General features: G+C 41.9%; 1 protein-coding gene across 1 annotated transcript in view; it reads right to left on the reverse strand.

Annotated features, from left to right (window-relative positions):
* Atp13a5 (ATPase 13A5) overlaps positions 1-8,500 on the reverse strand; it is a 142,340-nt gene extending 133,840 nt beyond the window's left edge. Inside the window, exon 1 of the mRNA XM_021184915.2 lies at positions 8,278-8,500. Coding sequence (XP_021040574.1) covers positions 8,278-8,340 — 63 coding nt within the window. The 5' untranslated portion in view covers positions 8,341-8,500. The remainder of the gene's footprint in view (positions 1-8,277) is intronic.
* Positions 8,501-15,895: the final 7,395 nt, after the last annotated feature.

Raw genomic sequence — 15,895 nt, forward strand, 5'->3', positions numbered from 1 at the left:
CTGTAGAATAATTTGGCCACAGGCAACATGCAGAACAAAATGTTATTTCTAAAGGTGATTGATCTACTGGCTTAAGTAGATCTTTTACTTTTCCCAAAGAGAACAAGTTGTCAAAGTTAAAGTCAAATAGAGGTCCCAAAATAACACCACTCGCCTTTATAGTCTATGAAGCTGAAGAAAAGGGCTTGAGGAAAGACCAAATTAATTCAAAGATTAGCTGAATGTAGTAACTGCACACACACACACACACACACACACACAGAGAGAGAGAGAGAGAGAGAGAGAGAGAGAGAGAGAGAGAGAGAGAGAGAAACAGAGACACAGAGAGAAACAGAGACACAGAGAGAAACAGAGACAGAGAGAGACAGACAGAGATAGAGACAAAGAGAAAGAGACAGAGACACAGAGTGGCATAACAAAGTGTCCTGCCTCTGATATATATCCCATGTTACTTAACTGATGCTCATTTTCCACAGTTATAAAATGGGTGTCTGATGAGGTCCTGACTCATGGAAAGCATCTCAGAAACACTTCTTTGTTCTCACCCAGGTAGCTCCTGCACTTGCCAACAGAGGCAGACTGATAATGGGTGAAATGCCTGAGGAAATGAATACCGGAGCATCACCTCTTGGAATCCTTCCACTCCTGTGGCTCCAGGCCTTGGGACATTCCAGTTGCTGAATTTTCATTGTGTCTAGAAAACTAACTGGCTAGTTTTCACATCTCCTTTAACTCCTGTTCGTGGATATGGCGATCTGAAATATTTCCTTGAGTATCCACAGCTATAGGCACAGCGGTGGAATGAATGTTTCTTTTTATAGTTTATAGCACATACCTCTGTCTTACATAATGGTAGAAACTTACTTACTCATCCAAGACAGCAAAAGCATCCTCCCTGTGATAGTAACCTTCTGAAAAGAGCAATGGCAGCTGAGTTTGCTTTTCTTGCTATTTGTGATTTGTTGTTTGTGGCTTTCTTTACTGTGACGTGTTTAGCTACTTCATGGGCGAAAGTGTTCTTGTCTCCTTTTTCTGTGTAAACTTTTGTCACTTGAATTAAGGCCAAGGAGAGCAGATATCTGTTTTTCTTCAATGAGGACAGAATCCATTATACTTTGTCTTTTATTTCCAAGCAACAACCCAGTACCACCTTTCTATTTATTAACAATTGCACATTTGTTGCATCTGTCTGGACATGCCACGTCATATTCCTTTACATGTTCAAAGGGGGACATTCCAAAAAATCTGCTCTTCTCCTTTGCCAGGACACCGAAGTTCTCTTAAATATTAAGGTAATATTATGCCTATTCAATATATTGTATTGGTATGGTCTTTATTCACACACCCTCTGTCTCAATTTGGCTACATGTAGTAATTTATACTAATTGTCACTAAATAGCAGCCTAGTCATTTCTCATACATCACACCTATTCAGTGGACAGCACTGTGTGTAGGAAGAGCGAGTCTTTGTTTTACTTAGGTTTGGATATTTATTTATTTTTGCAGTTTTGAGACAGAGCTTCGCCCCATCTGGCCTGGCACTTACTATATGGGCTCTGAGCTTTCAGTGACCCTCTGGCTTCTCTTCCTGAGTTCTGCAAATGCAGGCATGAGCCACCATACCTAGAAGAAGAGCTCTGGGATCACCTTTCCTTGTGTCAAATGTTTTTTCATTATTTACTTAAGCTGTTATTTAATTTTCATAATAATCTGTGAAGTTGTTTTTTCTGGTTCTTTAAAATAAATATTATTTACATTTGTAAATTATTCTATCTGTAGATCAAACTGAATTTGGGTGGTGTTAAACAGCTATTAAGTTGTTCATCCTACTATACTCTGCCTTGTGGTTTGTTTCTAGAGTAAGAGAGACCCTTTGGTCAATAGCAATACCAGTAAAAACTAAGTACTAAAAAAATGAATATACTGTCACTCCATTATGGATATCACCCAAACCAACCAGTAATACAATGTATTTGAGTGCTTTTCATGCAAAGGAGGGTACAACTAGGAACCCTTGTTGGTGAAGCAAGTAGAGGAGAGCAGCAAATGTGGACCACAGGATAATGAGATGCCTAACTAACTATTGTGGACAATTTTGAGAATTAGTGTTTGTCCTATATTAAGGTCAGGGGACAACATGAGAGGCTCTCTGACAAGCCAATTGGGGACTGAGAGGAGCCACGGATATTGTTTGGTTCCAATTCCCTGCTAAGGAAAGACAATGATTCTACTCAAGTTTGACAACTCAGAGTCTACTGTGTGCTTTACAGGTAGTCTTTCATAGGCTGTGCATGCCCTTGTATGCCAACTAAGAGAATAACTTAGATTTTTGGTACCACATACTGAAATTAACCACTTGAAATATGACAAGGTATAGAATTAGAAGTTCTTAATTTTTCTGGAAAAAAATAGTTTTACCACTAAAATAACTTTCTGGAATTTTTCCTTAGAAACACAAATTAACCAGGACCATTTTTTTATTGTCAAACTGACTGCTCTTAAGACCTCCCATGATTAATTTTTTATGGCTATATACACTAGCAACTAAAATTCCCACATAATAAAGTCAAACACTTTGAGTACTATTTCACACATAGCTACCAAACCCATATCTTTGCCATGCCTCACCTGAGGCGTTACTAGACATTTAAATCTAATGATACCTGTTAGCATGCATCTACACTATCTTGTCCACAACCCAGCCTCAAGAAACATTTAAATCTTGATTCTATCTCTGATATTATTTATTCCTCAAAGCCAGATGTCACTTTAAGGTTGGTAAACTTCTTTACATGAAAGTTTTTAAAGATACTGGCAGGGACCAATAGGAACCCTTTTGCATTTGAATATGGGCTTTTCAATGTTGGTCCTTTGAGAGTCTTTTGAGAGAATGCATTGATGTCCTTTAATGGGGTGTAAGATACATATGACGCCGTGCACAATGATTGCTCCACTCACAACTGACTTTTTAATAGCAAGCTCTTCATGTACTATTTCTTTTTATGATCTTGGCACTCAAGCACTCACCATTCCCCAAGTTTTCATCCAAGGAAGGGAAATACTCTTAGCACAGTTTCACCTATCTGTCTGCATCCCTCCATGTGCGTATGCTAAACACAACACAATTGGGCCACTTTCTTGCCATAGCATTTTTCATATTTTAGATGTGACCCTCACAAAACTTATGAGTTGAAAGGGCTGCAGGCAACCAGCAAAGTCTAGAGAGATGTCTACACCATTCGGTTAACTACAGCTCCTTGACTGCAGCCCGGACCTCCTGCCTTAAAGTAGTTTCTGGTTATGGGACAATCATTACCACCATGGGAAATTCTGTTCTTGCCCTTCTATGTTTTCCACACCAAACAGCCATTTTCCTTTTGAGTTGGTCCCATTTGGGGTCTTGACACCCAAGCACTCAGTACCAGCAATGAACAGAGAGCACCAGGGACCCATTTGTCATTCACTGCAGTAAAAGTGGCCCTGGTGACCCTCATGGAGAATTTTTGTAAACAGAGGACCTGAAGCAGAGGGTAATGTGCATATAGTGTGCCTCCATATCTGCCTGGACCACAAGAGATGAAGTGAGTTTTCTTCTCAGAAAGATAACAATGACAAAACAGCATCTACAAATCTCTTCACTTCAACTGCCATCGCCTCCTGGTACACCTCTGCTAGCACAAGCAACACATCCAGCCCTCTTCACTCCATTCCTTTATGACAGCCACCAGTGATTCCCAATGACTCACCCAGACTTGATCACAGCCACCACCGTGGTCACTGAGTGCTGAGTGAGAATACACTGCTTCTGTGGAAGTAGAAGAGCAGGTCTGGAGCATCCCCTGAATAATGATGTTGCTACAGAGACACCGTTAGCTAGGAATTCTATTGCCTCCTCCTGACAGTCAAACGCCTTGACCTTCTTGTCTCAGGGGGAAAGGTGCCTAAAAGGCCAGTGCTGGCTAAGCCTGAAGTGCCAGACACTTCTGCAGGGACAGCTAAACCATACAACTCTCTGGCCTGGTCATGGAGCCTATGTCACTTCACTTCAGAGGTGGCCCTGGGGGTGATTTTCTCAGTAATGGCATTTTGTCCAACTGTGACATGAGGAATGGAAGCAGTCAGCAGCTCTGTCATCCAAACACCCAGTCCTGAAAAGTCACTGAAATCTGTAGTCCAAAGCCTGTCATGAGGGAGTTTGTGACTGGAATAACACACTACAAATTTTAGAACATGACAGAATTGAATGGCATGTCCCCAGGGATAAAAAAAAAAATTGTTGAAGAACTCACTTTCTAACCAGTAGAAAAATATAAAGGATTCTGAGGGATGTGTGTCTCAGCGCTGGGCCTTTTCTGTTAATTGGGCTAAGACGATAGATGAAACCTCTTTCCAATTTGTCTTGCCCATGTGCAACATCAACCCAAGATTAACTGCGGTTTCAACTCAGTCCTGTTTTGAGACGACTGGGCCCGCCAGTTTGCTGTATGCCACTCTCGCTGACAACAGCCCAGGGATGAAGTGGTGGAGGTGGATGTAGGAGTTGGTTTAGCGATGGGTTGTGAAGGCTTATATTATTTTGGGATTATGAGTGTCATTAAAAAAAAGGAGAGAGATTTTAATGTCTTTTGTACATTCTTTTCCCTTCCTATATCTTTCTATATATAGGCTTAATATGTCACTTTTAAAAAGAAAATTCTAGCCATTTTAAATTCACAGCTCAGCTTCAACAGCCACATGAAAAGGAAATCAGAGATGGGAGGCTTTATCCTATTGGGGGTAGTTTTTGCAAGATTTACCTGCATCGATTTTAGTAACACTTAGTTCTTAAGATACACTTACAAATATATTCACCTTTGTGTACAGAGATTTAATAAATTAATATTCTTATACCTAAAAAATGAAACACTATGTGTATTTCATTGAGACCATCCTCCCTTTGCTTATTGAGGTTCAATAGAAGAAAGCTCGGGAGGCAATCTGTGCACACATTCACATACATGTACACATACATGTACACACATGAAGGATTCCATGGATCCCTATGTGTAGGAACAGAAACACAATGATGCCTTCCTAGAGGTTCAGAGAGAACTATATCCTGACTCTAAGGCACTGTCGCCTGCCACTTGCCTACCTTTTCCATCTAGTATCTCTCAATCTAAAGTGGTAGTGACAAGCCACTCAGGTTAGATAATCCATCTAAGGACAAGAATTTAAACCCAAGTCAGTCCAAGGGCAAACTCGTCTCCCTGGGCAGTCTGATACCCAGATACCCAGTCTGAGGGTCTGTGTTATGGGGATATTTTAGGACTGTCAACAAAGCTGGGGGTGCTTCCACGAAACTGACAAGAGAAAAAAAAAGTTGTCTGTGAATGATGGGTCTGAGAGAAGCACCTGGGCAAGGCACAGATTTAGGAAGAAGAAATGGAAGGGAAAAGACGTGTTTAGAGCAGGGGTTATAGTGAGGAAGACCATAAGTGGTGGCACTAGGTTGGGAAGGCCAATGACAACCTGTAAAGTTGGGGTCTATCTTCTCAGTCACCGTGCAAGTAACATGAGCATCCAAATTACTCGGAACTGGGACTGGACAGTGAGCATTCAGTGGCTCTGTCTTGGTGGATTCTGGCTTGAGAGCAGGAGTCAAGAATGAGGGCAGAGCTGTGTGTGGTGGCGCAGGCCTTTAATCCCAGCACTCGGGAGGCAGAGGCAGGCGGATTTCTGAGTTCGAGGCCAGCATGGTCTACAAAGTGAGTTCCAGGACAGCCAGGGCTATACAGAGAAACTCTGTTTCGGAAAAAAAAAAAAAAAAAAAGAATGAGGGCAGAGCTGAACTCTCCAAGCTTATACCATGCCTTCTACCTGTGCTGAGCTCAGCAGAGCAACGCCAGAGTGCCCTTGAATAACTCACACGCCTTCTCCACCTGCTTAAGAGTTGTCCTGGCCGTGTGACAGAAGGAATTTATTATTTGATCTAACGGTGTCTACTTTTCACCTTAAGTTCTCTCACAGCATCACCACAGATTGCTTACTTACAGTGATGAATGTAAGCAGATGTCACGCTAGGCCCTGGAGAACCTTCAGGAAAGGGAGAGCGCGTGGGGAGACACTGCGGGTGGGAGACACTGTGGGTGCCACTGTTTTGTAGCCCCAATAGGAACCCTAAGCCAGACCCAGGTTTACTCTGATCTAATAATTGGTTTTTGTCTTTTGTTTGGGGTGGGGGGTTGTTTGTTTGTTTTTTAGTTTTGCTTGTTTTTGTTTTTCAGAAAATTCATCTCCACGGTGTATAATCAGGCTTGTCAATTGTTTGGCTAAAAGCTCTAACTTTTTTGTCTTTCCTCTGAATTCCGAAGGTTTGAGAACACTGAGCGGTTGACTACAGGGCAGCCATTGCCTGGAGCTGAGTCACAAATTCACGGTTACTTTACCCAGCTACTCCATGAGCTGGAGTAAGGTTTGCCTCTGTGCCATCTGTCCCAGAATAAGATGTGGGAAGAAGACTCCACTGCCAACCTCCCTCCCAGAATATCCTAACAACTTAAGGTTATCAGGACACTGTCGTTCCCAATAGTATTCGAAACAGACGTTTCCAGTGACAGCTCTACAAATATTTGATCAACCATGAAAATGAAGAAAACCCCTGGCAACAGGCCCATTACTCAGTCTTCTCATAGCCCTTGGAAATGCGACAACTAAAATACCAAGTGCAACACATAGCTTAGAAACAATAAGAGCAATGTGGTGCTTTCAGGACTGCCCATCTCCATGCCAAAAAAATGAATAAATGAATGAATGGATGAATGAATGAATGAATGAACATTCAATCTAAAAAGGCAGATGAAGAAGAGTGAACAGGGCTGAGCAGATCCTAGAGCTCTATGACATCACTAAGTCCAGTGAGGTACGACGAAGCATGCAAGTCTGCTACGTTTGCAGTTTTTAATTTCTCAGAAGTCCAAATAAGAAGTAAAAAGGAGCCCATAGAATTAATGTATATAATAGATTCTATCAAACTTAATCTACCCTAGAATGAATTTGTATAATAGATTCTATCCAACTCAACCTACCTAAAATATCATTTCAATCCAATACAGAAAGTATTAACGGGATATTTTTAGCTAAATTCTAAGTTTACCATGTATCTTACACATAGGGGGCCTTTCAGTTAGGACCAGCTACTTTCCTAGCACTCAAAAATACACGAAGTAGCTGTCTTAGTGCACACCGTAGCTGTAGCTGTAGTCAGTTACTGACATTAGATTACTGAATGAGGATAGCAGGGCTACAGGTAAGGCTTTCCTAAGGAGTGAAGAGAGCAGATGGGAACCTGATGCTGTCTGATATATGAACCAAGATTCCGGGTCCATTTAGGCCTTCTCACCCTGCTGTTCCTTTCCCTGTTGTCTCTCCTTTTCTCATCTCCTACTCTCGTCCTTCTTTATAGCAGAGTCACTGCTTGAGTGTGGGCAAGCTGGGATATAAAGAGTCAAGGAGTGAGCTGGATTTCCAGCCTGTATAATGACCTTGGTTGAGTTACCTAACCTCCTTCGTCTCAGATATCTTTCCTATGAAATAGGATTAGTTCCTTCAGTACTGGGTTGTAAGGATTAAGTGAAATCACAAATATAAACTGCTCAGCATCAAATGGACACTACAGAGCTTTCAAAAATTTAGTGGCTGTTTCTTTAAGATTTAAATAAGTTTAGAAGCAAGGGTAATAGAAAAAAAAAAGGAGGCAGAAAAGACGGAGAAATTTTTAACGTGCTAAAGTCTGAGACTTAGTGTGGTTTCTTCAGCACTCTAGGCGTCAAGCCTCCCTTGATCTCAATAAATAGGTGACTTCATCCCAGAGCACCATAGCCTGTGCTATGCTCGCAAATAAGCAGAAGAAGAATATGAAAGAGAAGAAGAAAGTTTCCAGTTTCACCAGTTTGTCCAATGCCATAGTGGCTCAGGTGGTCAGGGGGTGGTCAAGGGGAGAAAGCTCAATGAACATCATTGGAGGACATATCCCTAGGACTCTGCAAAGTGTCCAGGAAAGGGCACATGGTTACTTCTCAAGGACTCACTCAGCCATCCAGAGAAACAACCTGCTCAGTCTCTGCACACACACACACACACACCACCACCACCACCACCTCCACCACCGCTGATGTCACCAGAACCAAACTGTTCCAGGTCCAGAACCAACCCTGCTGCTGCCACAGTCTCGGCTTTCCTGTACCTGCAAACAACCCTTGCCCACTTTGAGAAAACAGGAAAAGAGGGGGTACTCACCAGCTCGTTCTCCTCCCCTTCATTGAGCACAGCCTGGTGGCCATCCTTCTTGCTCTTCTCCATTAAGAGCAGCGTGTGTAGGTTCTTTCTGACCACTGTGAGAGGGAATGTCAAAGCCACCTGTGCCTCTGTGATTCAGGCACTACTTGTCATCGCTGTTCTCAGGTGCTTACAAAACCTGCTGGCACCTTGCCCGTTAGAACAATAAAGGAGACTGAGGAGAGCCTCGCCTTGGCCACAGTATTGGTCTGTTCATTTATCTGCTTGATGTGTGTTTTTCTTCCTAATGTTTATTTACTGAGCTACATGTGAAGTGCCTCCAGACCAAAGGAATGATGGGGGGTGGGAGGAGCTGTTGCACTAGAAAGTAATTTCACATGCTGCCCATGGTAGTCCCTGCCAAGGAGTGGAAATGGCCAGCGCACTAAAATCACAAGACAATAAAGTCCTGTTTGTCTTATGAGTGCTGTGGAAGCCTGTGGAATTTGGAGGGGCTGTTAGCTTGGTGAGAGTGTTGATGGAAACTGGAAGAAGAGATTTGTAGGACACCTTCTGGAGTGGGGGGAGGGGGGTTGAATGGAGCTCTAATCCCCACTCTACTGAGGACCCTGGATAAATCCCTTATAGTTTGAACTTCTGGTTTCTGATATGTAAAATGTCAGTGATAATTGTAGGGCTGAGACGAGGGTTTGTGATGATGTTTGCCAAAGGCCAAGTGCAACTTCTGCCACCTCCAGTGAGAGGCAGGTAATCACCTTCATTGCAATCACAGCACTAATCAAGGCGAAATGCTTTGGAAAATGAACTGCCGAAGAACCTGACTCTACAGTTTACAAAACTGGAAAGGAGGGGGAGCAAGAAAGATGAGTATTAGGGATATAGCCTGAATTTCCCACCTCTGAATAATCACCTCTGAATTTGATATTTTTCTTGAAAGGGGTGAGGAAATGGATCCATTCTTGGGTTAATTGGTTAATTAGTAGTTACACACACACACATACATACTCATACTCATACACAGAGAGAGAGAGAGAGAGAGAGAGATACACACAGACACACACAGACAGACAGACACAAATACACAGACACACAGAGATGTACATGCACACACGTACAGACAGACAGACACACACACACACACACACACAAACGTTTTGCCATTTTCTTTGTGGTTTCTTGCATTTAGTCTACTGAAGGGAAACCTTGTCCCCCTCTCTATGGGAGGAAGTTAACTATGGTAAAAAGCATTAAAAGACTTCACTGTTCTTTCCATTCATTAAAATTATCTCCTGTTTCTTGAGTGGCCTATTGTGTCCCCCTTGACATTCAGGACAAATCAATGTAACTCCCAGCCCTGGAAGATGTCACTCACTGCAGAGAACACATACAGAGTACAGCTTTTCAGTCTAGTCAAGTGGCTGAGGAGCTCTTTAACCAGAAAACTAATGGGGTGCCAGGAGCTGCAGTCCAGTGTCAAGTTGAACTCAGACTTGAGTATGAGAAGCATACATGGCCACTCTTTACCTATTACCTACAAACCCATTAAAGTAGTATCAACTTTGTGTCTGAGCAACATGACTAAATTAAATGCACCAATGAGTCACGGCTTGTCTAATGTGGACCCAGGACCCTACTCTAAACAATGACAATATAATAAGGGCCACTGAGGAGACAGGTTAATCCAGGAAGGTTATCTTGGAATTCTCCTTCCTTCCTTCCTTTCTCCCTTTCTCCCTTTCTCCCTTTCTCCCTTTCTCCCTTTCTCCCTTTCTCCCTTTCTCCCTTTCTCCCTTTCTCCCTTTCTCTCTTTCTCTCTCTCTCTCTCTCTCTCTCTTTCTTTCTTTCTTTCTTTCTTTCTTTCTTTCTTTCTTTTTTTTCTTCTTCTTCTTCTTCTTTTCTCTCTCTCTCTCTCTCTCTCTCTCTCTCTCTCTCTCTCTCTCTCTCTCTCTCTCTCTCTCTCTCTCTCTCTCCCTCTTTCTTCTTACTTTTGTTCTCCCCCCTTTGAAAATGAATGTGAGGATGCTGTGCTCTAAGCACAGAGATTTTATGACCAGGAGGAAAGAGAGTGTCTCCAGCTCTCATGCAAGAGTCTTACTCAGTGAAGAGGGTGGGGAAGGTGGAACAGGTTAGAACCACACCTCATGTTCTCCTTAGCAGAGACAAGTTTCGCATCACCCACTTCTGGGTCTAAAGGGAAATCAGATTTGGATGCCTGATCTAGATCTCAATCCTCTTTTGTTATTGTCTCTACTCATCATTATTCCTTACTAGAACATTCTACTTCATCAATACTATTGAGTTACCTACATGGGGAAAATGGTTTTTAGCATTTCAGGGCTTTCCTACTTTGATACCACAATCTTCAATTTGTAAAATCTTGGAGCTACACCCTTATGAGGGATGGGTACATGCAGGACAGTATGTTAAGGTTTCTAGAGACCAGTCTTGGAAGAAGTATTCTGTACTTATGCCAAAAGATGGGTTGTATCTCAGACCACACTTCCCTGAAAAGCAGACTACAATTATAAGCCATCTGAATGCCAGAAAGAAGATAATATGGATTTGGGGGCCACCTGGCAGTCAGTCTCAGAGAACAGCAAAGGGATAGGACAGCCCAGATCTCTAGGGACCCACAGCACAAAAAAGTACAAAATGACAGCACACTCGAAGGACTCACGTGCAAGGTAGTACTGAGGAAGGCTCAAAGGCTTACAAAAGTGAGGGGAGGAGAATTCAAGAGTCTATAAAGCATGTAACAGGAAGTGGAGAGGTTATAGTATCTCACTGAATGGCCTACGATCACCTTGCAACAATTACATGGGTAAAGAAGGCATGTGAATGTCGGTACATGGCCAAAACATGTAAATGCCCAGTCCCTCTGTACATAGGTAGAGCCAACCATCCCTTTATTTTCCAATCCAACAATCCTACTGAACCAAAACAATCCACATATTCTCTCCAGATACAATAGGATGGAGGTGGCTTTAATAAACACAAACGTGGCTGCTCACATTGCAAGCATGGGAGTGATCTTTCCCATTCTGTATCTTAAATATCAAATTGGGGAATCAATACATTAGGAATTTTGTGCCCAAAACCATACACAAGGAGAAACAAAATCGTATTATCAAGGAACAAATGGGAAAGAGACCCATAACTCCTAAAGGTGGTCTTTAAATGGCTGGGGAGATGGTTCAGCAGTTAACAACACTGGCTACTCTTCTAGAGGACTCAGGTCTAATTTCCAACATCCACATGGCAGGTCACAATGTTTTCTAACCATAATTCCATGTCTCTTCTGTCCTCAACTGGTATCAGGCACACAGGTGATATGCAGATATACATACAGCCAAAGTAACCATAACCATACATGTGTAAAAACATGTAAGGGATTTTTAAATTGTGTGTGTGTGTGTGTGTGTATGTGTACATGTGATTTGCAGAGACCTAATGACGTGCCTACTTGCTGCCCATGTGCAAAAGGTTGTAAGTCAAATGCCTGTCAATCATCAACATGGGGAAGCTGGGACCTGGAAAAGGAGATAGTGTGCTGAGGCTGTGTTCACAGGACAAATCCTGGGATCCCAGTGTGGAGACAGCTTATCTGACACCAAGAGAAGGTAATTCTTTCCACTGCCCTCTTTTATATGACAGATATGTCAACCAAGTTACAAAATGAGTAACATCATTGGCTAGGAAAAAAATAAACAAATAAATGCTGTCTTTCATTGGATTTTGTATGTATGATTATGACAGTTGATAGAAATTCTTAAATAAACATCAGCATGCAAGAAGTAATTGATTCTTTTTGACTATGCTAAAGGTGTTTTTACAAAAGGAGAAGAAAGTCTGTTGTAATCAACAATAACACTGAAGCAACCGATAACTACATTTTAATGAAAATATAATTCCTACCAAAGGTAAAACCTGGGCAGTTATTAAATCATTACATTGATGGAACATTTTTTTTCATAACCTGTTGTCTAGTTTTAGAAAATAAAAGTGGGCTAACAGGATGGTTTGGGTTGTAAAGGCACTTGCTGCCAAGCTTGACAACCTGAGCTCAATGCCTGGGTACTACATAGTGAAAAGAGAGAGAAGACTCCCACCATTGTTCTCTGACCTTTACATGTGCATGCACATGTACACACACACACACACACACATGAGAGAGAGAGAGACAGAGACAGAGACAGAGACAGAGACAGAGAGACAGAGAGACAGAATTTAAAAAAAAATAACACATACTTAAAACTTTAATTTCAAAGGTATATTTAAGATTAGTAATGTATTTCAATTATGAACTGAAATTTTCACTAATCATACAAAAGTATCATAAGTGGTGCTGTGGCCTCCCTTTGTCTCTTTATTATTGTTGAAGAGGAAAAATCTAGGCAAGTAAATTGAATCCAGAGGATGGACATCTGCATTGTCTTACTAAGAATTCACTCTTGTATGGGCACCAAAAACATCTGCTCGAGGGGCCTTAGCAGGTGTGGTGGTTTGAATAGGTATGGACATCATAGACTCATGAGTTTGAACACTTGTCTAGCCCATAAGGAAGGGAAATATTAGGAGGTGTGGCTTTGTTGGAGTAGGTGTGGCCTTGTTGGAATAGGTGTGGCTTTGATGGAGTAGGTGTGGCCTTGTTGGAGTAGGTGTGGCCTTGTTGAAGGAAGTGGGTTATTAGTGATGCTCTTTGAAGTCTCAGAAGTTCAAGCTAGGTCTTGTGTCTTGATATTTTTCTGCTGCCTGCAGATCCAGGTGTAGAATTCTCAGCTCCTTCTACAGCATCATGTCTTCCTGCATGCCGCCAGGTCTTCCGATGAGTGTAATGGAGTAAGCCTCTGAAACTCTAAGCCAGTCCCAATTAAATGTTTTCCTTTGTAAGAGTTGCTATGGTTATGGTGTCTCTTTGCAGCAATAGAAACACTAGGACAGCAGGTAACAAACTCTTCCACTGCCCTTGGTTTCACCGACATGTGAACAATTGTCACATGTGAAGCCCTGTCCCCATCTCAAAATGAGGTCCAGAGAGAACGAGGCACAGACTTGCCCTTGAACTCAATTTCCTGGAGATGCCCTCCTGAACCCAAACCAGTTTTGAAATGTGTTTTTGTTCTTAATGCGGCATCATCCATATTTATGGAGTAGAGGGAGGCATCTCAATACAGGTGTGAAATCAGACAGGGTAATTGACATTATCTTTTGCTTCAGGCATCTATCCATCATTTATCTCTGGTAAGAACATAATCATCTCTACAAGATGTTTTGAAATACATAATTCGCTTTTGTCAACCCCCATTTTCCTGTTGTGCTAGAGAACTTTAAAAGTTATTCCTCCATCTAACTGTCCATCTGTCCCCATCTCCCCTCCCCCCTTACATCCTTCTCATTCTCTGATAATTTTCTATTCTAGATCTCTGAAATCAGCTTTCATATGTCAGAGACTGTTGGCCTCTCCGTGCTTGCCTTATTTTGCTTAACCTAACCACATCCCATCTATCCATGCTGCAGCTAATGATAGAATCTCCTCCTTTATGTGGCTGAATAATGTTCTGTTGTGCAATATACATTTTTATTAACTCACCTGTTGAGCACCCAGGTTGATTCCATGTCTTGACTACTGTGAATAAAGCTCCAATGGACATGGGAGTTCAAAGCCTCTTCCACATTCTGACTTCAGTTCCTTTGGAGTGGCAACACTATAAACTAGTGCTATGCTACCCTTACTCCAAATCTTATGTGTTCTTCGTGTGCCACTGAACTCACATGTGACCTTTTAGCAAACGAGCTTTGATAAGATCATCTCCCATTGCCAGGCTTGAATTCACACACACGCACACACGCACACACACAAACACACCGCACACACAAACACATACACACACAATACATTATATGTACAAAACGCTGGTATGTGCACTATACATTGCTTAGCATATCCTTTGAGTTATCTTCCTTCCTTCTGTAAAATCTGATTTGGAATTTCTTTCCAAAGGTTTTGTGTTTGAAGGTGGCAGATGATTGCAATAGTTATAGCCTCTAAAAGAAAGTAAGAAAGCCCAAGGTCTGCTGATTACAGAGGAAGGAACGAAGGGGAAGCACTACTCCACTTACCTGTTCATTACTGACTTCTGATCCAGGAGGGAAGGCTCCATCCCTCTTCTGTCCATGTTTTCTCTGGGACTCTCATTTTTGTACCTATTCTAGGCATGGCTATTCTTCCTGCTTCTTCCACAGGGGCTAACACATGGCTTGGGTAGCTGACTTACCTCTTTCTGGCTCTCCAGAGAGTCGAGTCCCAGAAGTTGGATTAAATTTGATGTTATGCTTGGTTTTCAATATAAAATGAGACTGTGTGCTCTGCAGATACTGTTAATCTGTTGTGCATCATTGACGTGGCTCTTCTCATCTTATTTCTTCTGTCTAGAATTTTAAAGTCTTGGACTCTTTAGTCACCAAATAAGTATTAATTGATTTGTCTTCTCATGGAGCCAGCTCTTCTTTCCAAGTTCTTTATACGTTTGGAATTAGGAAACTTTCACTATCCAGCAGGCTCCCAGCTTTGCTTTGGGAATTATTCTAATGACACCTGACACAAGTTAGTAACAACCCATCACATCCAATAAGCAATCCATTTATCACCCTAAGAACTTAACAGGGGGAAGGTGGATGTGGTGGGAACTCAGTTCATACCATATGGATGGATGATCTCATTTTCCAACCTGTAATCTGCTGGCCTTTGGGTTGGTCAGAAGCAAAATGAAAAACCAACTGGTACATACTGTCTGTTGCCTTCTTGGATTCCCTTAGAAGCCTTAGTGGTCTAACACTAACACATCTTCTTCAGGTGTCATATCTCTAAGATAATCATTAAATAATTGACTTAGAACCCTTTGCCTTGCCCCCCGCCTTTGTGCCAACAAGTATCAGGAATTTACTTTCTATCTTTATTCTTCCCAGGCAGCCTCATGCCAGTGATGGGTGGTGGCAGATGTCGCAAGGCCTCTCCTTCGCTGAGAGCTGGAACGGAGTGAAATGGGACCTGTATCTTAAACCTCCCTTGTAGTATCACACAGAGTCAAAACTTACAATGCCTTTCTTGCTTATATTAGCTCCCACTGTCTCACCCGGTTTTCCTAAGAACAATAAATTGACATTGATAAATAATAGATTAATAATAAATAATAAATTAATAGATAATTGACATGCTTCTTCGGACTCCAGAAAAGGATGGAATGTGTCTAATGTTTCTACTTCAAAGTCTAGGTAGACATCACTAATCTCCTCTCTCTTGGGGAGAAGAAAGCTACCTATCAAACAGGCAGTTTCCATCTCTCTACACTCTTCCTTGACTTAGTCTCTTCACTATAAAGTCTCCAGTTTCTTCTCTCCTTAGGTTAAACATTCCTATGTCCTATGCATCCCCAACGGATAAAACTTCACCATACCTTCTGATGAAGGAGTTGGAATAGTTATACAGGAATCCAATATCTTCTTAGGCTGCTAGAAATGTATTGAGTGCTAGCAACACTGCAGGAAGCACTGCCACATTCACTCCTGCTCTGTGTATTCAGCTGCACAGGAACAGTGTGTCTTTCTTTCTAACTTATCC

The sequence above is a fragment of the Mus caroli genome, unplaced genomic scaffold (genome assembly GCF_978045245.1).
Source record: "Mus caroli unplaced genomic scaffold, Mus_caroli_1 scaffold_17, whole genome shotgun sequence".
NCBI classification, from domain to species: domain Eukaryota; kingdom Metazoa; phylum Chordata; class Mammalia; order Rodentia; family Muridae; genus Mus; species Mus caroli.